The sequence below is a fragment of the Oncorhynchus mykiss genome, chromosome 28, assembly GCF_057628025.1.
Source record: "Oncorhynchus mykiss isolate SJ-2025 chromosome 28, ASM5762802v1, whole genome shotgun sequence".
In the NCBI taxonomy this organism is placed as follows: domain Eukaryota; kingdom Metazoa; phylum Chordata; class Actinopteri; order Salmoniformes; family Salmonidae; genus Oncorhynchus; species Oncorhynchus mykiss.
In genome coordinates, this window is record NC_143049.1 from 41059381 (window position 1) to 41085042 (window position 25662).

General features: G+C 41.4%; 1 protein-coding gene across 2 annotated transcripts; it reads right to left on the minus strand.

Annotated features, from left to right (window-relative positions):
- Positions 1–1943: 1943 nt before the first annotated feature.
- rab31 (RAB31, member RAS oncogene family) lies at positions 1944–20775 on the minus strand. 2 transcript variants are annotated; one of them, XM_021590110.3, is made up of 8 exons: positions 20464–20775; positions 14973–15052; positions 13284–13365; positions 9189–9260; positions 8023–8129; positions 6781–6890; positions 6124–6220; positions 1944–5924 (listed from the first exon to the last, which is right to left on the minus strand). In XM_021590110.3, coding segments are annotated over exons 1-8 (585 nt in total). In that variant the 5' UTR covers positions 20500–20775; the 3' UTR covers positions 1944–5923. The 2 variants fall into 2 exon arrangements, with proteins under 2 accessions (XP_021445785.1, XP_021445784.1); XM_021590109.3 differs by lacking the exon at positions 1944–5924 and having other exon boundaries at positions 5980–6220.
- Positions 20776–25662: the final 4887 nt, after the last annotated feature.

Here is a 25662-nt window from a genome sequence, read left to right on the forward strand (position 1 = left end):
CCACCTATATGATGGTAGTTAGAGGGGGGTACTCCACCTATATGATTTAATGGTAGTAAAGGGGGGTACCCCACCTATATGATGGTAGTAAGAGGGGGGTACTCCACCTATATTATGGTAGTAAGAGGGGAGTACCCCACCTATATGATGGTAGTAAAAGGGGGGTACCCCACCTATATGATGGTAGTAAGAGGGAGGTACCCCACCTATATGATGGTAGTAAGAGGGGGGTACCCCACCTATATGATGCTAGTAAGAGGGGGGTACCCCACCTATATGATGGTAGTAAGAGGGGGGTACCCCACCTATATGATGGTAGTAAGATGGGGTACCCCACCTATATGATGGTAGTAAGAGGGGGGTACTCCACCTATATGATGGTAGTAAGATGGGGTACCCCACCTATATTATGGTAGTAAGAGGGGGGTACTCCACCTATATGATGATAGTAAGAGGGGGGTACCCCACCTATATGATGGTAGTAAGAGGGGGGTACTCCACCTATATGATGGTAGTAAGAGGGGGGTACCCCACCTATATGATGCTAGTAAGAGGGGGGTACCCCACCTATATGATGGTAGTAAGAGGGGGGTACCCCACCTATATGATGGTAGTAAGATGGGGGTACCCCACCTATATGATGGTAGTAAGATGGGGGGTACCCCACCTATATGATGGTAGTAAGAGGGGGGTACTCCACCTATATGATGGTAGTAAGAGGGGGGTACCCCACCTATATGATGGTAGTAAAGGGGGGTACCCCACCTATATGATGGTAGTAAGAGGGGGGTACTCCACCTATATGATTTAATGGTAGTAAAAGGGGGGTACTCCACCTATATGATGGTAGTAAGAGGGGGGTACCCCACCTATATGATGGTAGTAAGAGGGGGGTACCCCACCTATATGATGGTAGTAAGCTGGGGTACCCCACCTATATGATGGTAGTAAGAGGGGGTTACCCCACCTATATGATGGTAGTAAGAGTGGGGTACCCCACCTATATGATGGTAGTAAGAGGGGGGTACCCCACCTATATGATGGTAGTAAGAGGGGGGTACTCCACCTATATGATGGTAGTAAGAGGGGGGTACCCCACCTATATGATGGTAGTAAGAGGGGGGTACCCCACCTATATGATGGTAGTAAGATTGGGTACCCCACCTATATGATGCTAGTAAGAGGGGGGTACTCCACCTATATGATGGTAGTAAGAGGGGGGTACCCCACCTATATGATGCTAGTAAGATGGGGTACCCCACCTATATGATGGTAGTAAGAGGGGGGTACCCCACCTATATGATGGTAGTAAGAGGGGGGTACCCCACCTATATGATGGTAGTAAGATTGGGTACCCCACCTATATGATGCTAGTAAGAGGGGGGTACTCCACCTATATGATGGTAGTAAGAGGGGGGTACCCCACCTATATGATGGTAGTAAGAGGGGGGTACTCCACCTATATGATGGTAGTAAGAGGGGGGTACCCCACCTATATGATGGTAGTAAGATTGGGTACCCCACCTATATGATGCTAGTAAGAGGGGGGTACTCCACCTATATGATGGTAGTAAGAGGGGGGTACCCCACCTATATGATGGTAGTAAGAGGGGGGTACCCCACCTATATGATGGTAGTAAGATTGGGTACCCCACCTATATGATGCTAGTAAGAGGGGGGTACTCCACCTATATGATGGTAGTAAGAGGGGGGTACCCCACCTATATGATGGTAGTAAGAGGGGGGTACTCCACCTATATGATGGTAGTAAGAGGGGGGTACCCCACCTATATGATGGTAGTAAGAGGGGGGTACCCCACCTATATGATGGTAGTAAGAGGGGGGTACCCCACCTATATGATGGAAACATGGCAGTTGTAGATCAGAGGGATTGTCGTTGTCTTTCTATAAAGCAGGAAAAAGAGATGAAGAACAAGAGAAAATAGAAATGACCATTTTTATTTATTATACAGGTGAATATAGCAAATGTTAATCTGGTCTGCATAGGATATGGAAAAGGGTATAACTTCAGTCAAGCACACAAAAATAATAAAACCATTTCATATTCGATTTATGTCTACAGAGGGAAAAACTAACACAAAAAAACCCACTTTGTTTACATTGCACAACGGACTGTGTAGGCAGGCATTCAGGGCAAGAAATGTGCAAATCTAGTTTGATCAGATTATTGACTGTTGCCACACGTGGACATTGGTCAAGCTTGTACAGAAGAGTCCAGAACAGTATTGTGTGTTAACATCTCATGGTTCATATCTGTACACTGACTAATTCAAAATATTGTATAAAATCCTGATAGTAAAAAAACAATATTAAATCTACCTTGCAAAGTAGAAAACATTTGTTTTTACAATATGGCATTGCAGTGTTGCTGTAAACTCCATATCCCATTCAGTCCGGTGTACATTTCGATCCACTGTAGCAATTCGATGGGCAATCGTAAAGGAATGTAGTCATCAAAAACCTAATACTGAATCAACATTTTTTCCATTAAAAAGTGCTCAAACTACAAATAAAATGACATACAAGCGGTCAAATCCAAAAGCCTATGGGTCCCCTGTTTTTCTACACAGACACAGTAATCTGGCGGCAGGGTAGCCTAGTGGTTAGAGCGTTGGACTAGCAACCGGAAGGTTGCAAACCCCCGAGCTGACAAGGTACAAATCTGTCGTTCTGCCCCTGAACAAGGCAGTTAACCCACTGTTCCTAGTCCGTCATTGTAAATAAGAATTTGTTCTTAAACTGACTTGCCTAGTTAAATAAAGGTTAATAAAATAAAAATGTGCCTATCTGGCCTATAGAGTGCGCCAGCTTGTAGTCATAAAAGCAGAAATGTGTTAGCATTTTCTACCTCTGGTTCGTTGGGCATTTCTATATGGGGTTCTGGAATAAACGCCGAAAATAAGGTCAGAGGTTAACACAGGCTGAGGAGCTCTTCTACATTTTGTTCTATGAGATAATGTCAGTCAATTAACATGACCATTACAAATGATTTGACATTTTTAGTCATTCAACAGACGCTCTTATCCAGAGCAACTTACAGGACCAATCAGTGCCTTGCGCAAGGGCACATTGACAGATTTTTTACACCTAATAGGCTTGGGGATTCGAACCAGCGACCTTTCGGTTACTGGCCCAAAAGCTCTTAACCGCTAGGATACCTGCCGCCCTAGGATGCATTTATGTGCTCATGCGACCTAGTCCTTCGTATACATTATGAACATCTTATACAGTACATTCTCAGAAATACATATTCTACATGTGTGCTATACAGGCATGTACATATAAACTCAGCAAAAAAAAGAAACGTCCTCTCACTGTCACCTGCGTTGATTTTTCAGCAAACTTAAACACGTGTAAATATGTGTATGAACATAACAAGATTCAACCACTGAGACATAAACTGAACATGTTCCACAGACATGTGACTAACAGAAATGGAATAACGTTTCCCCTGAACAAAGGGAGGGTCAAAATAAATCTAAAGTAACAGTCAGTATCTGGTGTGGCCACCAGCTGCATTAAGCACTGCAGTGCATCTCCTCCTCATGGACTGCACTAGATTTGCCAGTTCTTGCTGTGAGATGTTACCTCACTCTTCCACCAAGGCACCTGCAAGTTCCCGGACATTTCTGGGGGGAATGGCCCTAGACCTCACCCTCCGATCCATTGAGATCCGGGCTCTTCGCTGGCCATGGCAGAACACTGACATTCCTGTCTTGCAGGAAATCACTCACAGAACGAGCAGTATGGCTGGTGGCATTGTCATGCTGAGGGTCATGTCAGTATGAGCACACAGGAAGGGTACCACATGAGGGAGGAGGATGTCTTCCCTGTAACGCACAGCGTTGACATTGCCTGCAATGACAACAAGCTCAGTCCGATGATGCTGTGACACACCTCCACAGACCATGACAGACCCTCCACCTCCAAATCAATCCTGCTCCAGAGTACAGGCCTCGGTGTAACGCTCATTCCTTCCACGATAAACCAACCATCACCCCTGGTGAGACAAAACCACCAATCGTCAGTGAAGAGCACTTTTTGCTAGTCCTGTCTGGTCCAGCGATGGTGGGTTTGTGCCCATAGGCGCCGTTGTTGCCGTTGATGTCTGGTGAGGACCTGCCTCACAACAAGCCTACAAGCCCTCAGTCCAGCCTCTCTCAGCCTATTGCAGACATTCTCAGCACTGATAGAGGGATTATGCGTTTCTGGCGTAACTCGGGCAGTTGTTGTTGCCATCCTGTACCTGTCCCGCAGATGTGATGTTCGGATGTACCAATCCTGTGCAGGTGTTGTTACATGTGGTCGGCCACTGTGAGGACGATCAGCTGTCCGTCCCGTCTCCCTGTAGCGCTGTCTTAGGCATCTCGCAGTACGGGCATTGCAATTTATTGCCCTGGCCACATCTGCAGTCCTCGTGCCTCCTTGCAGCATGCCTAAGGCACGTTTACGCAGATGAGCAGGGACCCTGGGCAACTTTCTTTTGATGTTTTTCAGAGTCAGTAGAAAGGCCTCTTTAGTGTCCTAAGTTTTCATAACTGTGACCTTAATTGCCTACCGTCTGTAAGCTGTTAGTGTCTTAACGACCGTTCCACAGGTGCATGTTCATTAATTGTTTTTGGTTCATTGAACAAGCATGGGAAACAGTGTTTAAACCCTTTACAATGAAGATCTGTGAAATTATTTGGATTTTTACTAATTATCTTTGAAAGACAGGGTCCTGAAAAGGGGACGTTTCTTTTTTTTTTTTCTCCTGAATTTACAAGTGTTCAATGGGGGGAAAAAAGACAACAACGGTCGGCGAGACCAAACTCATGCAATAAATGGATATTAACTCCTATCATTGTAATACTGGGACAACGGTGAAACAATACAATCAATGGATCAACACATCTGTTGACTGCATTGTTCGGGAACGAGAATTCATAAGCTCTATATCGTATATCATAATCGTATTCAGAAAGTACTCTCAAGTCACAAGTTATTTTAATTAACGTGTTTTTGAATTTCCGGTAGGCCTTCATTGTACATAAGAATGTATTCTTAACTGACTTGCCTAGTTAAATAAAGGTTAAATGAAAAAAAATATATATATATTCTAAATTTAAAATTTAGATTTTTTTTTTCTTTTTTTTTTCTCTATTTCTAAAAGGATGAAATTGTTGGTTTGTTCTGTGCTGCTGCCTATGAACTGAAAACATAGCCCACTATGTACCATAGTATTCCTTCATTTTATTAACATGTTTACAGCTAAAAACAAAAAACACTGGTTCCTCTCTGTATCCAGAAATGACACCTACAGCACACCGTACCAAGGCACAGGAGTATATTTGACACGTAACCTTTATTTACCTAGGCAAGTCAGTTAAAGAACAACATTCTTGTTTACAATGCCGGGCCTAACACCGGGGCCAAACCCGGACGACGCTGGGCCAATTGTGCCCCGCCCTATGGGACTCCCAATCGCGGCCCGGTTGTGATGCATCCTGGATATATCCGGTAGGTAGAATAGGTACAATATGGCGAAATGTCCAACTAGCTTTATATGGGTTATAGGGGCGTTTTCTGGACTTGGGACACTCTGTTCCCTATAGGGGAGAGAGGTTCTGATCGATCACAAAGCCAAACCCATGTTGTCCTCCTCTCTCCGTGAGACCCATGTACTGTGTATGCATTGTGGACTGTCGAAAGGGCCAATCAGGAGCTGAACTATGCAGCTGTGGCGTACACCAACGCTACATTGTGACCCGTGTGTCAAGATGGCTGGATGTGTAGACTTGATCCATGGAACTGTGTATGGAATGGAAACAAAGGACGTGATAATCTCACTGGCAATCGGATGCTGAATTCCAAACCGACCCCATTGGCCCCTTACCCCTAGGGCCTAGCAACGTCATAGCGATCTGAAAATATAGGATAAGGTGTAAACAATGTGGTTAACACGATAATACCGCCATCTTTCCTTGAGATAAGACAGGTAGAGTTACCAACATATTCGACCATACTACACCAGTCCAATCCCCTTGAGATCAACACTAAATACCTAGGGCGTAGGGTGATAGGGGGTAGGGGTCTATTTGGGACTCAGAAAGGGGGTCTTACTAGCAGCAGCGTTTGTTAGAGGGAGGAGGCTGCCGGGTTATCTTAAAGGACTCGTTACTGTCCAAGTCTGGATTCTCCAGGGGCGGAATCTGTTTACCTGAAACACAACACAACACGGATCATTACGTAAGAGAGATGCAAACTATTACACTGTGATTGCTTCTCAAATGGCACCCTTTTCCCTATATAGTGCTGTCAAGAGTAGTGCACTATAATGGAGTGCCATTTGAGAAGCATCCTGATTACTGTCTTGGGTTTTACAGAATGTTGTGATGGTAACTTCCTCCCTAAGAGACACTGTGCTGAATGTTGCTATTCTGTCTTAGAAGGTTTCACAGGATGTTGTGATGGTAACTTATGTCTAAAACAAACAGAGATATCTAAAGATATTCACAACGCGTCACAGGGAACAAAAACAAATAACTTTGAATAGAGAGCGTAGGGATGCATGACAACAAGGGCTGTGATCAATTCAGGAAGTGATTTGATTTTTAAAATAAAACATATTTTGAAATAAATAACTTCTCATTTTCACTTAATTTTACTTCCTGAATGAAATGACATTTGAACCCAACCCTGATAACAATGAATGGTAAACAAACTGTATGTGATGTGGTGGTTGGATGGAATGAAACACCTTGAATTGGAAACACTTACTGATCTTCTGAAAGAGCTCCTCCACATTGACAGCGTTTCTGGCGCTGGTCTCCATGAAAATAGCTGCGATGGACTCAGCAAAGTCCTTAGCTTCTTTCATAGGAACTTCCCTGTTAAACGAGACACTACAATTAGTACTGGGTTTGACTCGTCAACAGGCCTTTAACATGGTGGTGGTGTTGCACTCCTGAGAATGTCCGCTGAAAAGTCTTCCAAGTTGTTAACTAAACAAAAAGGTGCTCAGTCAGTAAGTGCTATTTCCTGTGTTCTGGGAATTCAGAATGACCACTTCCTAGTCAGAGAAGCAGGTAACACATCACACGGGTGGTAAACGCAGTAGAGAGCTGTACAGCGGTGAAGTACTAATACATAAGAACATACTTCGAATGAACTCAAATAACCATCTATCAGACTTTATATTGCACAGAAAACGAGGAAGGCTGAAAGTTAGTAAACTGCATGTTAATGTAGAAGGTCTGGCACTACGTCATCTACAGATGTACAGTGGGGCAAAAAAAAGTATTTAGTCAGCCACCAATTGTGCAAGTTCTCCCACTTAAAAATATGAGAGAGGCCTGTAATTTTCATCATAGGTACACTTCAACGATGACAGACAAAATGAAGAAAAAGAAATCCAGAAAATCACATTGTAGGATTTTTTATGAATTTATTATTTATATATTTTCCACCATAATTTGCAAAGAAAATTCATTAAAAATCCTACAATGTGATTTTCAGGATATTTTTTCTCATTTTGTCTCATTTTGTTCAATATCAGCTCTTTCTTTTATGGGGACACATTGCTATCGTTTCAGCAACCCCCCCCCTCCCCCCCTTTGTGTCCCGCAAATGCATTCTCCTTAACTGGGTAAAATACCATCCAACCATACATCAGTGGTAGTGTGAGATGTGTTACCACTGGAGGAAATGAGTGCTACACTTTGGGAGAGGATTTCTACACAATATGAGACCTATTTTATTTTTTTTTTACTATCTCTTCTCCCTAATATTGCTTATACAGCCCCCTGAGAGGTGTCAATAACAAGAAGAAGGGGAAAAATTAATAGCAGACAACTAAAAGTGAATGTAAAATTCTTATTGTTAGTGTGTACTTGTTTACTTTCATTCTGTTGTCTTGCTGTTTCTTGGTTGTTTCCTGTTTCCTGTTTCAAAATGTATGTACAATCTATTTATGACGTTGACCAGAACAATAAAATCCAAAATAAAATAAATAATTGATACCGGATGTCCCCCAAGTCGTTTTTGTTCCCTGCGATGGCCACAACGATGTCCTCCGGACCATGTTCTTTCAGCTCCTTCACCCATTTCTTCAGTGTCTGGAAAGAGTCCTGGCAGACAGACAGACAGACAGACAGACAGACAGACAGACAGACAGACAGACAGACAGACAGACAGACAGAGACAGGTTACACTTTACTCCAGGGCTGATGGGTAAAACCAGGCTTTTTATACAAAGCCTCATTTCTCTAGCCTGGGCCTGTATTCATAAAGCATTTCTGAGTAGTTGTGCTGATCTAGGATCAGGTCTTCATTATCCACAGCTCTGGGCTGATCTAGGATCAGGCCTTTATTATCCACAGCTCTGGGCTGATCTAGGATCAGGTCTTCATTATCCACAGCTCTGGGCTGATCTAGGATCAGGTCTTCATTATCCACAGCTGTGGGCTGATCTAGGATCAGGTCTTCATTATCCACAGCTGTGGGCTGATCTAGGATCAGGTCTTCATTATCCACAGCTCTGGGCTGATCTAGGATCAGGTCTTCATTATCCACAGCTGTGGGCTGATCTAGGATCAGGTCTTCATTATCCACAGCTGTGGGCTGATCTAGGATCAGGTCTTCATTATCCACAGCTGTGGGCTGATCTAGGACCAGGTCTTCATTATCCACAGCTGTGGGCTGATCTAGGATCATGTCTTCATTATCCACAGCTCTGTGCTGATCTAGGATCAGGTCTTCATTATTCACAGCTCTGTGCTGATCTAGGACCAGGTCTTCATTATCCACAGCTCTGGGCTGATCTAGGATCAGTTCTTTATTATCCACAGCTCTGGGCTGATCTAGGACCAGGTCTTCATTATCCACAGCTGTGGGCTGATCTAGGATCAGGCCTTTATTATCCACACCTGTGGGCTGATCTAGGATCAGGTCTTCATTATCCACAGCTGTGGGCTGATCTAGGATCAGGTCTTCCCTGCCCATCTAAACTGATTAATAATCACCTAAAAAGTCAGTGTCAGCACTGATACTCCGAGAAGCTTTATGAATAGGAGCCCTGGTCTCAGATCAGTTTGGCATGACAATGTATATAGGAGTTGGCAAGACAGCACAAATAGAATCGAACTGGGACCAGGCTATAATGTCCGTGAGTCCTGTGAGTTCCTTACCAGTTTGGTGATGTCATAGACAATGACAGCGGCGGCAGAGCCTCGGTAGTACATGGGGGCCAGCGAGTGGAACTGGAACACAACGACACATTAAGTTACAGTGGGTAGTAGATCAACAGCGTAAATTCCTATCTGCACAAAAGCGCAAATAATGGTAACGGTTGCGGTTCATTGGCCGATATTATCGTGTTATATAACCATCTTTGTCTATATAACTCAGTTATAACTGTTTGGTATCGCCTGTAGATATTCATGGTACATTACCAGGCATGTAGCCAACTCTCTCTTAGCTTTAGTTTGGAGAGAGAAAAAAACATTCTAAGTTCAAAATACAAAACAGGAAATGCAACAGTGTTGGACTAAGAGATGATGAGATAACCAAGTGATTTAACAGTGATTTAACATTAGACGCGGACGATGATTAGGTCCAGGACGATACCAGTATGAAGATACTCGTTAGTATTGTGACAAGGAAACAAAACACGAAACGGATTTAACCAGAATCTATCTATCTATCTATCTATCTATCTATCTATCTATCTATCTATCTATCTATCTATCTATCTATCTATCTATCTATCTATCTATCTATCTATCTATCTATCTATCTATCTATCTATCTATCTATCTATCTATCTAACCAACCAACTCCTGCCCAGTATCTATCTATCTATCTATCTATCTATCTATCTATCTATCTATCTATCTATCTATCTATCTATCTATCTATCTATCTATCTATCTATCTATCTATCTATCTATCTATCTATCTATCTATCTATCTATCTATCTATCTATCTATCTACAGTGCCTTGCGAAAGTATTCGGCCCCCTTGAACTTTGCGACCTTTTGCCACATTTCAGGCTTCAAACATAAAGATATAAAACTGTATTTTTTTGTGAAGAATCAACAACAAGTGGGACACAATCATGAAGTGGAATGACATTTATTGGATATTTCAAACTTTTCTAACAAATCAAAAACTGAAAAATTGGGCGTGCAAAATTATTCAGCCCCTTTACTTTCAGTGCAGCAAACTCTCTCCAGAAGTTCAGTGAGGATCTCTGAATGATCCAATGTTGACCTAAATGACTAATGATGATAAATACAATCCACCTGTGTGTAATCAAGTCTCCGTATAAATGCACCTGCACTGTGATAGTCTCAGAGGTCCGTTAAAAGCGCAGAGAGCATCATGAAGAACAAGGAACACACCAGGCAGGTCCGAGATACTGTTGTGAAGAAGTTTAAAGCCGGATTTGGATACAAAAAGATTTCCCAAGCTTTAAACATCCCAAGGAGCACTGTGCAAGCGATAATATTGAAATGGAAGGAGTAGCAGACCACTGCAAATCTACCAAGACCTGGCCGTCCCTCTAAACTTTCAGCTCATACAAGGAGAAGACTGATCAGAGATGCAGCCAAGAGGCCCATGATCACTCTGGATGAACTGCAGAGATCTACAGCTGAGGTGGGAGACTCAGTCCATAGGACAACAATCAGTCGTATATTGCACAAATCTGGCCTTTATGGAAGAGTGGCAAGAAGAAAGCCATTTCTTAAAGATATCCATAAAAAGTGTTGTTTAAAGTTTGCCACAAGCCACCTGGGAGACACACCAAACATGTGGAAGAAGGTGCTCTGGTCAGATGAAACCAAAATTGAACTTTTTGGCAACAATGCAAAACGTTATGTTTGGCGTAAAAGCAACACAGCTGAACACACCATCCCCACTGTCAAACATGGTGGTGGCAGCATCATGGTTTGGGCCTGCTTTTCTTCAGCAGGGACAGGGAAGATGGTTAAAATTGATGGGAAGATGGATGGAGCCAAATACAGGACCATTCTGGAAGAAAACCTGATGGAGTCTGCAAAAGACCTGAGACTGGGACGGAGATTTGTCTTCCAACAAGACAATGATCCAAAACATAAAGCAAAATCTACAATGGAATGGTTCAAAAATAAACATATCCAGGTGTTAGAATGGCCAAGTCAAAGTCCAGACCTGAATCCAATCGAGAATCTGTGGAAAGAACTGAAAACTGCTGTTCACAAATGCTCTCCATCCAACCTCACTGAGCTCGAGCTGTTTTGCAAGGAGGAATGGGAAAAAATGTCAGTCTCTCAATGTGCAAAACTGATAGAGACATACCCCAAGCGACTTACAGCTGTAATCGCAGCAAAAGGTGGCGCTACAAAGTATTAACTTAAGGGGGCTGAATAATTTTGCACGCCCAATTTTTCAGTTTTTGATTTGTTAAAAAAGATTGAAATATCCAATAAATGTCGTTCCACTTCATGATTGTGTCCCACTTGTTGTTGATTCTTCACAAAACAATACAGTTTTATATCTTTATGTTTGAAGCCTGAAATGTGGCAAAAGGTCACAAAGTTCAAGGGGGCCGAATACTTTCGCAAGGCACTGTATCTATCTATCTATCTATCTATCTATCTATCTATCTATCTATCTATCTATCTATCTATCTATCTATCTATCTATCTATCTATCTATCTATCTACCTACCTACCTACCTACCTACCTACCTACCTACCTACCTACCTACCTACCTACCTACCTACCTACCTACCTACCTACCTACCTACCTACCTACCTACCTACCTACCTACCTACCTACCTACCTACCTACCTACCTACCTACCTACCTACCTACCTACCTACCTACCTACCTACCTACCTACCTACCTACCTACCTACCTACCTACCTACCTACCTACCTACCTACCTACCTACCTACCTACCTACCTACCTACCTACCTACCTACCTACCTACCTACCTACCTACCTACCTACCTACCTACCTACCTACCTACCTACCTACCTACCTACCTACCTACCTACCTACCTACCTACCTACCTACCTACCTACCTACCTGTCTGTCTGTCTGTCTGTCTGTCTGTCTGTCTGTCTGTCTGTCTGTCTGTCTGTCTGTCTGTCTGTCTGTCTGTCTGTCTGTCTGTCTGTCTGTCTGTCTGTCTGTCTGTCTGTCTGTCTGTCTGTCTGTCTGTCTGTCTGTCTGTCTGTCTGTCTGTCTGTCTGTCTGTCTGTCTGTCTGTCTGTCTGTCTATCTATCTATCTATCTATCTATCTATCTATCTATCTATCTATCTATCTATCTAACCAACTCCTGCCCAGTCAGCATAATGGCCAGCCTACACATTTTTTTATTTACACACACACACACACACACACACACACACACACACACACACACACACACACACACACACACACACACACACACACACACACACACACACACGCACAAACACTTCCATTTTACACCCCACCCTTGTGAGTCATCAAGCCACAACAGTGCTACGAACCTTGATCCCTGATCTCTCAGTGTGTCTCAGAAAATAACCAATCACATGATCCCTTCGAAGGGATACATCATGATACATACTTTGGAACCAAGAAGTAAACAGTGAAAAGGGTTGCCATGCCAACTCTCTCCACTGACCCCATGGAACCACACTTTTACCTCACAGCAAGCAGTAAAGCTACTGTAGGACATTTGTTTTAATGAAACATAAACAACGTGGGCAGATTTGTATAAAATCTCTCCCCGAAATGAGTTTAGCTCAAGCTGGCAAACCAAATAAAATCACATTTTTATTGGTCACATACACATGGTTAGCAGATGTTATTGCGAGTGTAGCAAAATGCTTGCGCTTCTAGTTCTGACAGTGCAGTAATATCTAACAAGTAATCTAACAATTTCCCAACAACTACCTAATACACACACATATAAAGGGGTGAATGAGAATATGTACATGTGAGTATATGGATGAGCGATGGCCGAGCGGCAGAGCGCAAGGCGCAGTAGATGGTATAAAATACAGTATATACATGTGTTATGAGTAATATAAGACATGTAGACATTATTAAAGTGGCTAGTGATCCATTTATTAGAGTGTCCAGTGATCGGGTGTCTCAGTGTAGCCAGCAGCCTCTCTGAGATATAAAACAGAAGAAGGATGAGAGACGACAGAAACAACTGATGAACAGACAAAGTGGGATGAGCAGTTGAAAACATATAGCGGATGAGCAAAGACGAGGTACCTAACCCACCCTTTCCTGTCCCGCTGTGTCCCAGATGAGGAACTTGTGTAGTTCGTGTCCACACGGGACCGTCTTGGTTAAAAACGATGCCCTGCAAGTAACACAGAACGTTAGGCCTAGCAGTTGGTCTCTCCATTATACAACTGTGAATGACAGAAGGAAATAGAATAACTAAATGTTTCCTCTTTTAGATCAGCGTAACTTTGATAGAGGGGTGGGGGCCACACAAAACCAATAGAACTCATCATGAGGGGACACAGTGCCCCCTCCCTGCGAGATAAACATTTTAGTGCCCCCCCCCCACCCCGTGACAGTGAGGAGAAAACATTTACGTTTTAAAAATGTATTTCCTGCAATTCTGCACATTGTGGAAATTGGTCCTCAGGCCGACAAAAAGGGGAGCCATGTGCACCGCCAGTTACCCACCCCTGTTTTAGATTCACTGTGGCCCGTGCACCGCCAGCTATCCAACCCTGTTTAGATCCACTGTAGCCCGTGCACCGCCAGTTATCAATCCCTATTTTAGATTCACTGAGGCCCGTGCACCGCCAGTTATCCATCCCTGTTCTAGATACACTGAGGCCCGCGCACCGCCAGCTATCCATCCCTGTTTTAGATTCACTGTGGCCCGCGCACCGCCCGTTATCCATCCCTGTTTTAGATTCACTGTGGCCCGTGCACCGCCAGTTATCCATCCCTGTTCTAGATACACTGAGGCCCGCGCACCGCCAGCTATCCATCCCTGTTTTAGATTCACTGTGGCCCGCGCACCGCCCGTTATCCATCCCTGTTTTAGATTCACTGTGGCCCGTGCACCGCCAGTTATCCATCCCTGTTTTAGATTCACTGTGGCCCGTGCACCGCCAGTTATCCATCCCTGTTTTAGATTCACTGAGGCCCGCGCACCGCCAGTTATCCATCCCTGTTTTAGATTCACTGTGGCCCGTGCACCGGCAGTTATCCATCCCTGTTTTAGATTCAATGTGGCCCGTGCACCGCCCGTTATCCATCCCTGTTTTAGATCCACTGTGGCCCGTGCACCGCCAGTTATCAATCCCTGTTTTAGATTCACTGAGGCCTGTGCACCGGCAGTTATATATCCCCGTTTTAGATACACTGAGGCCCGCGCACCACCAGTTATCCATCCCTGTTTTAGATTCACTGAGGCCTGTGCACCGCCAGTTATCCATCCCTGTTTTAGATTCACTGAGGCCTGTGCACCGCCAGTTATCCATCCCTGTTTTAGATTCACTGAGGCCCGTGCACCGCCAGTTATCCATCCCTGTTTTAGATTCACTGAGGCCCGTGCACCGCCAGTTATCCATCCCTGTTTTAGATTCACTGAGGCCCGTGCACCGCCAGTTATCCATCCCTGTTCTAGATTCATGAGGCCCGCGCACCACCAGTTATCCATCCCTGTTTTAGATTCACTGACTGAATCAGATGAGATAGCAGACAAAGAAAACGGTATTTGAATATAAAGCCCTTATTTCCAGCAAAATCATCCCAACACATATTTTACTAATCTCATTTTCCTCCTTGGACAAGGAAAACAGAGAACTTGGGTTTGAGTCTTATTTTCGATTTTAATGCAATCAAATTGAGATTCCTGAAAAGGTGTCCACGACAGGACAGGCTGAAAGCTGTCCTGTTGCTACCTATAGCGTAGAAGAAGGTATTAATGCTCTGACAACTTACCCTATAGTTGGACTAATGTTGTGGTCGAAATGGTCTTGTACAAAACGACATACAATACTAGACTTGCCCACTCCAGTATCCTGCAAAAAGAATGAAGTTGGTGAAATGCAATGTAGGGGTGGCCCTGTCTGTCTACAAAAGACAAAAAATAGATTAGAAACATGCTTGAGAAGATACAATATGTTATTGCCAAAAGCATCCTAGTAGCCTGTGTTGCTTGTTTTGCAAACCAAGGACACAATGTTTTGTTGGTGTCGTCATGTAGACCATTGTGAAGCAGGCAAGAATAACTAAGCACTTCCTAGGTTTTTGGAATCCTTCAGAATAAGAGTCTGTCCTTGTATACTTTGTCAATGACTAATTAGGGCAAAAATGATGGGAAATGTACACAATTATCTATATATTTTATACAAATTATCATACAAATAATAATTAAAAGATATTATGTGATATATTTATTATATATTTCAAGCCTAAATGGTCAACAATGTATTTTTTGTGTACTCCTATAATTTATTGAACTGTACATAATTGCCTGTACATTGTGTAGCAGTAAAAAGGGGGGGTCCATTCTACTCAGGAACACTTCTAGTTTCCACAAAGTTGAAATCCCCAGCAGCGTCGCTGCTCATTCTGCAGTCCTTAAAGAGAGTGGCCAGGCAGCTTAAATGCAGTACGCTTTTTTCCTATTAAACATACAGAGCCTTCAGAAAGGATTCAAACCCCTTGACTTTTTCCCCATGTTATGTTGTTCCAGTCTGAATATTCACCGGCCTAAACACAATACCTCATAATGACATCACAATAACCCATAATGACATCACAATAACCCCATAATGACATCACAATAACCCCATAATGTCAAAGTGGAATAATGTTTTACAAATGAATAAAAAATGAAAAGCTGAAATGTCTTGTGTCAATAAGTATTCAACCCCTTTGTTACGGCAAGCCTAAATACGTTCTGGAGTAAAAATGTGCTTAACAAGTCACTTAATAAGTTGCATGGACTCACTCTGTGTGCAATAATAGTGTTTAACATGATTTTTGAATGACTACCTCATCTCTGTACCCCACACATACAATTACTGTATCGGTAAGGTCCCTCAGTCAAGCAGTGAATTTCAAACACAGATTCAACCACAAAGACCAGGAGGAGGGTTTCCAATGGGTGGATCAATACACCCAGTCACTACAAATATAATGGTGTCCTTCCTAACTCAGTAGCCAGAGAGGAAGGAAACCACTCAGAGATTTCACAATGATACCAACTTTAAAACAGCTACAGCGTTTAATGGCTGTGGTAGGAGAAAACTGAGGATGGATCAACAACACTGTAGTAACTCCACAATACTAACCTAATTGACATTGTTAAGAAGGAAGCCTGTACAGAAGAAAAATATTCCAAACCACGCATCCTGTTTGCAACAAGACACTAAAGTAATACTACAAAAAAATGTGGCAAAACAATTAGCTTTTTGTCCTGAATACAAAGTGTTATGTTTGGGGCAAATACAATACAACACGAGTACATATCTCCATATTTTCAAGCGCAGTGGTGGCTGCATCATGTTATGGGTATGCTTGTAATTGTTAAGTACTGGGGAGATTTTCAGGATAAAAAAGAAACGGAATGGAGCTAAGCACAGGCAAAATGCTAGAGGAAAACCTGGTTCAGTCTGCTTTCCATCAGACACTGGCAGATTAATTCAACTTTTAGCAGGATAATAACCTAAAACATATAGCTCCACATTGATCTGGTACTGGTCCTCCCTGTATATAGCTCCACTGTATATTATAATTTATTTTACTCTGCATCGTTATGAAAAGGCTCGTAAGCGAGCATTTCACTGTAAAGTTTACACCCATTGTATTCGCTGTATGTGTCTTAATGGTCTGTCATACCATGGATCATTTAGCTATTTGATTTAAAATTTTAAGACCCCTTTAGGTATCAACATTTGTTGTATTATTTGATCAAATATTAGGCCCTAATCCATGGATTTCACATGACTGTGCAGGAGCCAGGCCCAGCCAATCAGACTGAGTGTTTCCCCACAAGAGGGCTTTGTTACAGAGAATACTCCTCAGTTTCACCAGCTGTCTGGGTGGCCGGTCTCAGACGATCCCGCAGGTACTGTACCCGGATGTAGAGGGACTGGGTTGGCGTGGTTACATGTGGGCTGCGGTTGTGAAGCCAATTGGAAGTACTTCCAAAGTCTTATTTTTTTTTTGTTGGGAGGTGGCTTATGGTAGAGAAACTAACATTCAATTCTCTGGCAACACCTCTGGTGGACATTCCTTTCGTCAGCATGTCAATTGCACACTCCCTCATAACATCTGTGGCATTGTGTTGTGTGACAAAGCTGCACATTTTAGAGTGGTATTTTATTGTCCCCAGCACAAGGTGTACCTGTGTAATGAGCATGCTGTTTAATCAGCTTATTGATATGCCACATCTGTCAGGTGGATGAATTATCTTGGCAAAGTAGAAATGCTCACTAACAGGGATGTAAACAAATCTGTGCACAAAATTCGAGAGAAATAAGCTTTTTGTGCTTATGGAAAAATTCTGTGATCTTTTATTTCAACTCATGAAACATGGGAACAACACTTTACATGTTTAGTTTATATTTTTGTTCCGTACAAATCATAAGGAATAAGGTTTTGAAGTGTCTTTTCCATACCTCAGGATTTATTTATTAGAGTTTTTTTGGACACATATTTTTGTTGGCGTAAAACGACCTCCATACTTCTATTCATTTGTACCTTCAGACAAGTCACCATCGTGTTCGTAAGTGTCTCCCCCTTTTCCACAGTGGGATCATATTCGTTTTGTTGGCTAAAACCCATTCGGAAGCTACAGACGTTTTCATGAGAAGACCAATCAAACACCGCTGTAGCTTGGCCACCTTCCACCTCAGGTGCAGGAAGGCCGCGAGGATTGAGATGCAGCCCATCCAAAAAGCCAGATATCTCGAGTTGAAACTGGCAGAATTTATTCAGATTTTTAAAAAAAAATTTTTTTTTTATTTTTATTTTTTTTACTATGTTACTTAAATTGACGCATGGGTGCGTCAATAGACTGTAAAACTCTTGAAAGGGCCACAAAGAATAGCAATCATCACCTTGCAAAGTAGAAGTGCTCCTGAGTAAAACGGACCCACCTTTTACAGCGACACAATGTACAGGAAGTTGTGTACGGTGCAATATGTACGTCCAATATGAAAAACATACTGCATTCAAGCTGATTGGACACAAATCTACTGAACATTGTGCAGTACGTAACAATGGGATTTAAATGTGTTTTCTAAAGTGCATTATTATAATTGGGGCGGCAGGTTAGCCTAGTGGTTAGCGCGTTGGACTAGTAACCAGAAGGTTGCAAGTTCAAACCCCCGAGCTGACAAGGTACAAATCTGTCGTTCTGCCCCTGAACAGGCAGTTAACCCACTAGGCCGTCATTGAAAATAAGAATTTGTTCATAACTGACTTGCCTAGTTAAATAAAGGTTAAAAAGATGATTTGTTATTATTATTAACAGTAGCATTATAAATAGTGTTTTGATATTTGAATTACTGCTGTTGCCATGATAACTATCTATTCATTACCCTTTAATGTTGTTAACAGTATTGTAACAACCCTTTATAGGTGCGGAAAGTTAATGCTATTAACGATTTTGCTTTCTTAATATTGTTAAATATTTAATATTGTTACATTTCCTAATAAAATGTTTACGTATTTCGATCATTTGCATAATTTTTTTTTGTACCATCTTCATTGCGGGACTATTATTTTGAAATAAATCGCCGAGGTCACGGTCTAATTCTTGCTGTCTTCTCAGCGGTGTCATCTAGAATCTAATGGTCAGGGTAACAACTCCAGCCGGATGGTGACGTAATGGCTGCTATTTAACAGTCAGAAAAGCCATTGCAAAAAAAAAAAAAAAAAAAAGCAAGGTAAGGGAAATCACTCAATTGACAAGGACAACAACACAAAACATGCAGCAGTATAATAAACAACAACACAAAGTTGACAGATTACACACGGGATTGTACAGGTCTATAACTGGCCGGGGAAAGTTTATGATTAGGTTTATGTGGCTTCGCCTCCACATCTTTTCCTAAAGTAAATGTCTCTCAGTGTGCAACGGTTCTTCGATAAGATAATAAGATAGAAACGGAACTGTTCTTGTGCGATGTCAAATTATACCAGACAGAAAATATTTCAAACGCATGGGTGCGTCAATAGACTGTAAAACTCTTGAAAGGGCCACAAAGAATAGCAATCATCACCTTGCAAAGTAGAAGTGCTCCTGAGTAAAACGGACCCACCTTTTACAGCGACACAATGTACAGGAAGTTGTGTACGGTGCAATATGTACGTCCAATATGAAAAACATACTGCATTCAAGCTGATTGGACACAAATCTACTGAACATTGTGCAGTACGTAACATGGGATTTAAATGTGTTTTCTAAAGTGCATTATTATAATTGGGGCGGCAGGTTAGCCTAGTGGTTAGAGCGTTGGACTAGTAACCAGAAGGTTGCAAGTTCAAACCCCCGAGCTGACAAGGTACAAATCTGTCGTTCTGCCCCTGAACAGGCAGTTAACCCACTAGGCCGTCATTGAAAATAAGAATTTGTTCTTAACTGACTTGCCTAGTTAAATAAAGGTTAAAAAAATGATTTGTTATTATTATTAACAGTAGCATTATAAATAGTGTTTTGATATTTGAATTACTGCTGTTGCCATGATAACTATCTATTCATTAACCTTTAATGTTGTTAACAGTATTGTAACAACCCTTTATAGGTGCGGAAAGTTAATGCTATTAACGATTTTGCTTTCTTAATATTGTTAAATATTTAATATTGTTACATTTCCTAATAAAATGTTTACGTATTTCGATCATTTGCATAATTTTTTTTTGTACCATCTTCATTGCGGGACTATTATTTTGAAATAAATCGCCGAGGTCACGGTCTAATTCTTGCTGTCTTCTCAGCGGTGTCATCTAGAATCTAATGGTCAGGGTAACAACTCCAGCCGGATGGTGACGTAATGGCTGCTATTTAACAGTCAGAAAAGCCATTGCAAAAAAAAAAAAAAAAAAAAAATGCAAGGTAAGGGAAATCACTCAATTGACAAGGACAACAACACAAAACATGCAGCAGTATAATAAACAACAACACAAAGTTGACAGATTACACACGGGATTGTACAGGTCTATAACTGGCCGGGGAAAGTTTATGATTAGGTTTATGTGGCTTCGCCTCCACATCTTTTCCTAAAGTAAATGTCTCTCAGTGTGCAACGGTTCTTCGATAAGATAATAAGATATAAACGGAACTGTTCTTGTGCGATGTCAAATTATACCAGACAGAAAATATTTCAAACGGCCGCGTTCTCAGTCTAAAAATATTCAGACGGACCGCAGACAAAGAATTTCCAAAGACAATCGCCAAACAATAACTTATTTCACTTACCCCAAGAAGACACACTTTTAGTTCCCGTATTGCCATTTTAAAAATCTTATGGTAATACAGGCATACTTCTTCCGTTTCTTTTCAATGTCTTTATCTCTCCATATTTGCGTTCAACAGATTTGTTCTTTAGATAAAATACAGAAACCCAGCCCCTAGACAAGACTAATGCCGCGTTCATAACAACTAGGAATTTGGAACTCGGAAATCTCAGACTTCCGACTTCATAGCGTTCAAGACAACTGGGAACTCGGGGTTGTATCTCCGACTGGGAGAAAAAAAATCGTTTTGAACTGTCATCCAACTCGGAAGCTCGGGGATCTTTTCTAGAGCTTCGACTTTTTCGACATGAAGCTCACCGACGTCATAATTTGACCTCGTTTGTTCGCCACTCCCCGAGTTCCCAGTTGTCTTGAACGCACCATGGTGACCATCGTCCCGAAACATAACGGAAAACAGTTGGAGCAACCCGAAACGCTCACTGTCACGTGACGGCCGTCACCCATTCTGTTACTTTTATGTTCAAAGAGGAAGAGAGAAACTGACTGGGAAAAAAAAGACCCGGATGGGACAGAAAGAAAGTATAGTACAAGATCATAAATAATTTATTAACTTTCAACTCAGTAAACGTATGAGGAGAGGACAAGCAGTGGAGAATATAATGGAAACATTTGCCTTATGGTGATGCCAACTTGCTAATTGCGACTCAAGGTCAAGCTCTGTATATCACTGACACATAAGAGAGATGGAAATACATATTGATTGATTGTTTGAGAAGACACCATATTTGAGGGAGGTTTTTGTTAAGAGACAACCAAATAAGGAAACAATATTATTCAGTTTGACAGTTTGTTTTTCACAGTCATCACATGAAGCTACGAAAGCCTTTTTTTTTTACAATATGAAAATAGTCTCATGTTGAGGATTAAACAGCAGATCCATTTAAATAGTGACACATTCATTAATAATAACATTTCTAAGTCTCATTTCAAATCCTAACAGTTTTGCTCATACCAATATGTTTCAATGCTGTAGAACAGAACGCTGTCACGGTATTTATTTTGTATTTTTCCGTTATTTTACCAGGTAAGATGACACGTTCTCATTTACAGCAACGACCTGAGGAATAGTTACAGGGTAGAGGAGAGGGGGATGAATGAGCCAATTGTAAACTGGGGATTATTAGGTGACTGTGATGGTTTGAGGGCCAGATTGGGAATTTAGCCAGGACACCGGGGTTAACACCTCTACTCTTACTATAAGTGCCATGGGATCTTTAATGACCACAGAGAGTCAGGACACCTGTTTAACGTCCCATCCGAAAGATTGCACCCTACACAGGGCAGTGTCCCCAATCACTGCCCTGGGGCATTGGGATATTTTTTTTAGACCAGAGGAAAGAGTGCCTCCTACTGGCCCTCCAACACCACTTCCAGCAGCATCTGGTCTCCAATCCAGGACCGACCCTGCTTAGCTTCAGAAGCAAGCCAGCAGTGGTATGCAGGGTGGTATGCTGCTGACAAGAATATTAGAATATTATTTTGGTTTAATTCACATCGTTACTTATACATTTTATTTTTATAAAAACGCCAAAAAAACATAAGAGCTGAAAATAGAGTACTTAATTATTTTTTTTTACAATAATGTACAGGCACATTAAGCTGTGCATTCCTTCTTCTGTTTTCACCAATCACAGAATTGACAACGATAGAGACGGATAGCATGTTTTAATTGTAACAGGTCATAGAGACGATGTAATCCTGAATGATCCATTTTAGAATCGTGACTTGTACTGGTGGAACCGATGTGAAATGACTAGCTGCTCTGTCATAATATAATAGAGACAGTAGATCTAGCTCGTCTGTCACAATATAATACAGACAGAGACAGTACATCTAGCTGGTCTGTCATAATATAATAGAGACAATAGATCTATCTGGTCTGTCATAATATAATAGAGACAGTAGATCTAGCTGGTCTGTCATAATATAATAGAGACAGTAGATCTAGCTGGTCTGTCAAAACATAACACGGACACAGAGACGGTAGATCTAGCTGGTCTGTCATATTCTAATAGAGACAGTACCTCTAGCTGGTCTGTCATAATATAATAGAGACAGTAGATCTAGCTGGTCTGTCATAGTATAATAGAGACAGTAGATCTAGCTGGTCTGTCATAATATAATAGGACAGTAGATCTAGCTGCTCTGTCATAGTATAATAGAGACAGTAGATCTCGCTGGTCTGTCATATTATAATAGAGACAGTAGATCTATCCGGTCTGTCATAATATAATAGAGGCAGCAGATCTAGCTGGTCAGTCACAATACAATAGAGACAGTAGATCTAGCTGGTCTGTCATAATATAATAGAGACAGTAGATCTAGCTGGTCTGTCATAATATAATAGATACAGTAGATATAGCTGGTCTGTCATATCATGATAGAGACAGTAGATCCAGCTGGTTTGTCATAATATAATAGAGACAGTAGATCTTGTTGGTCAGTCATAACATAATAGAGACATTAGATCTAGATGGTCTGTCACAATATAATAGAGACACAGAGACGGTTGATCTAGCTGGTCTGTCATAAAATAATAGAGACAGTAGATCTATCTGGTCTGTCATAATATAATAGAGACAGTAGATCTAGCTCGTCTGTCACAATATAATACAGACAGAGACAGTACATCTAGCTGGTCTGTCATAGTATAATAGAGACAGTAGATCTCGCTGGTCTGTCATATTATAATATAGACAGTAGATCTATCTGGTCTGTCATAATATAATAGAGAAAGTAGATCTAGCTGGTCTGTCATATTATAATAGAGACAGTAGATCCAGCTGGTTTGTCATAATATAATAGAGACAGTAGATCTAGCTCGTCTTTCATAACATCATAGAGACAGTAGATCTTGTTGGTCAGTCATAATATAATAGAGACATTAGATCTAGATGGTCTGTCACAATATAATAGAGACACAGAGACGGTTGATCAAGCTGGTCTGTCACATTATAATAGAGACAGTAGATCCAGCAAGTCTGTCAAAATATAAAAGAGACAGTAGATCTATCTGGTCTGTCATAGTATAATAGAGACTGTAGATCTCGCTAGTCTGTCATATTATAATAGAGACAGTAGATCTAGCTCGTCTGTCATAATATAATAGAGACAGTAGATCTAGCTGGTCTGTCATAATATAATAGAGACAGTAGATCTAGCTGGTCTGTCATATTATAATAGAGACAGTAGATCTAGCTGGTCTGTCATATTATGATAGAGACAGTAGATCTAGCTGGTCTGTCATAATATAATAGAGACAGTAGATCTAGCTGGTCTGTCATATTATGATAGAGAGAGTACATCTAGCTGGTCTGTCATAATATAATAGAGACATTAGATCTAGATGGTCTGTCACAATATAATAGAGACAGTAGATCTAGCTGGTCTGTCATATTATAATAGAGACAGTAGATCCAGCTGGTTTGTCATATTATAATAGAGACAATAGATCTAGCTGGTCTGTCATATTATAATAGAGACAGTAGATCTAGCTGGTCTGTCATAATTAAATAGAGACAGTAGATCTAGCTGGTCTGTCATATTATAATAGAGACAGTAGATCTAGCTGGTCTGTCATAATATAATAGCGACAGTAGATCTAGCTGGTCTGTCAGAATACAATAGAGACAGTAGATCTAGCTGGTCTGTCATATTATAATAGAGACAGTAGATCTAGCTGGTCTGTTGTAATATAATAGAGACAGTAGATCTATCTGGTCTGTCATAATATAATAGAGACAGTAGATCTAGCTGGTCTGTCATAATATAATAGAGACAGTAGATCCAGCTGGTCTGTCATATTATAATAGAGACAGTAGATCCAGCAGGTCTGTCATAAAATAATAGAGATAGTAGATCTAGCTGGTCTGTCAAAATATAATACAGACATAGAGAAGGTAGATGTAGCTGGTCTGTCATATTATAATAGAGACAGTAGATCTAGCTGGTCTGTCATAATATAATAGAGACAGTAGATCTAGCTGGTCTGTCATATAATAATAGAGACAGTAGATCTAGCTGGTCTGTCATAATATAATAGAGACAGTAGATCTACCTGGTCTGTCATATTATAATAGAGACAATAGTTTCGTTTGTTCGCCACTCCCCGAGTTCCCAGTTGTCTTGAACGCACCATGGTGACCATCGTCCCGAAACATAACGGAAAACAGTTGGAGCAACCCGAAACGCTCACTGTCACGTGACGGCCGTCACCCATTCTGTTACTTTTATGTTCAAAGAGGAAGAGAGAAACTGACTGGGAAAAAAAAGACCCGGATGGGACAGAAAGAAAGTATAGTACAAGATCATAAATAATTTATTAACTTTCAACTCAGTAAACGTATGAGGAGAGGACAAGCAGTGGAGAATATAATGGAAACATTTGCCTTATGGTGATGCCAACTTGCTAATTGCGACTCAAGTTCAAGCTCTGTATATCACTGACACATAAGAGAGATGGAAATACATATTGATTGATTGTTTGAGAAGACACCATATTTGAGGGAGGTTTTTGTTAAGAGACAACCAAATAAGGAAACAATATTATTCAGTTTGACAGTTTGTTTTTCACAGTCATCACATGAAGCTACGAAAGCCTTTTTTTTTTACAATATGAAAATAGTCTCATGTTGAGGATTAAACAGCAGATCCATTTAAATAGTGACACATTCATTAATAATAACATTTCTAAGTCTCATTTCAAATCCTAACAGTTTTGCTCATACCAATATGTTTCAATGCTGTAGAACAGAACGCTGTCACGGTATTTATTTTGTATTTTTCCGTTATTTTACCAGGTAAGATGACACGTTCTCATTTACAGCAACGACCTGAGGAATAGTTACAGGGTAGAGGAGAGGGGGATGAATGAGCCAATTGTAAACTGGGGATTATTAGGTGACTGTGATGGTTTGAGGGCCAGATTGGGAATTTAGCCAGGACACCGGGGTTAACACCTCTACTCTTACTATAAGTGCCATGGGATCTTTAATGACCACAGAGAGTCAGGACACCTGTTTAACGTCCCATCCGAAAGATTGCACCCTACACAGGGCAGTGTCCCCAATCACTGCCCTGGGGCATTGGGATATTTTTTTTAGACCAGAGGAAAGAGTGCCTCCTACTGGCCCTCCAACAC

Excerpts from the sequence above, each read along its gene's own strand:
- rab31 (XM_021590110.3), bottom strand. The coding sequence starts at position 20,499 with ATGGCAATACGGGAACTAAAAGTGTGTCTTCTTGGG. Across the intron at positions 13,366-14,972 it reads AACATTAGTCCAACTATAGG|GGCATCGTTTTTAACCAAGA; the intron begins GTAAGTTGTCAG and ends TGTTACTTGCAG. Across the intron at positions 6,891-8,022 it reads AACGACTTGGGGGACATCCG|GGAAGTTCCTATGAAAGAAG; the intron begins GTATCAATTATT and ends CTCGTTTAACAG.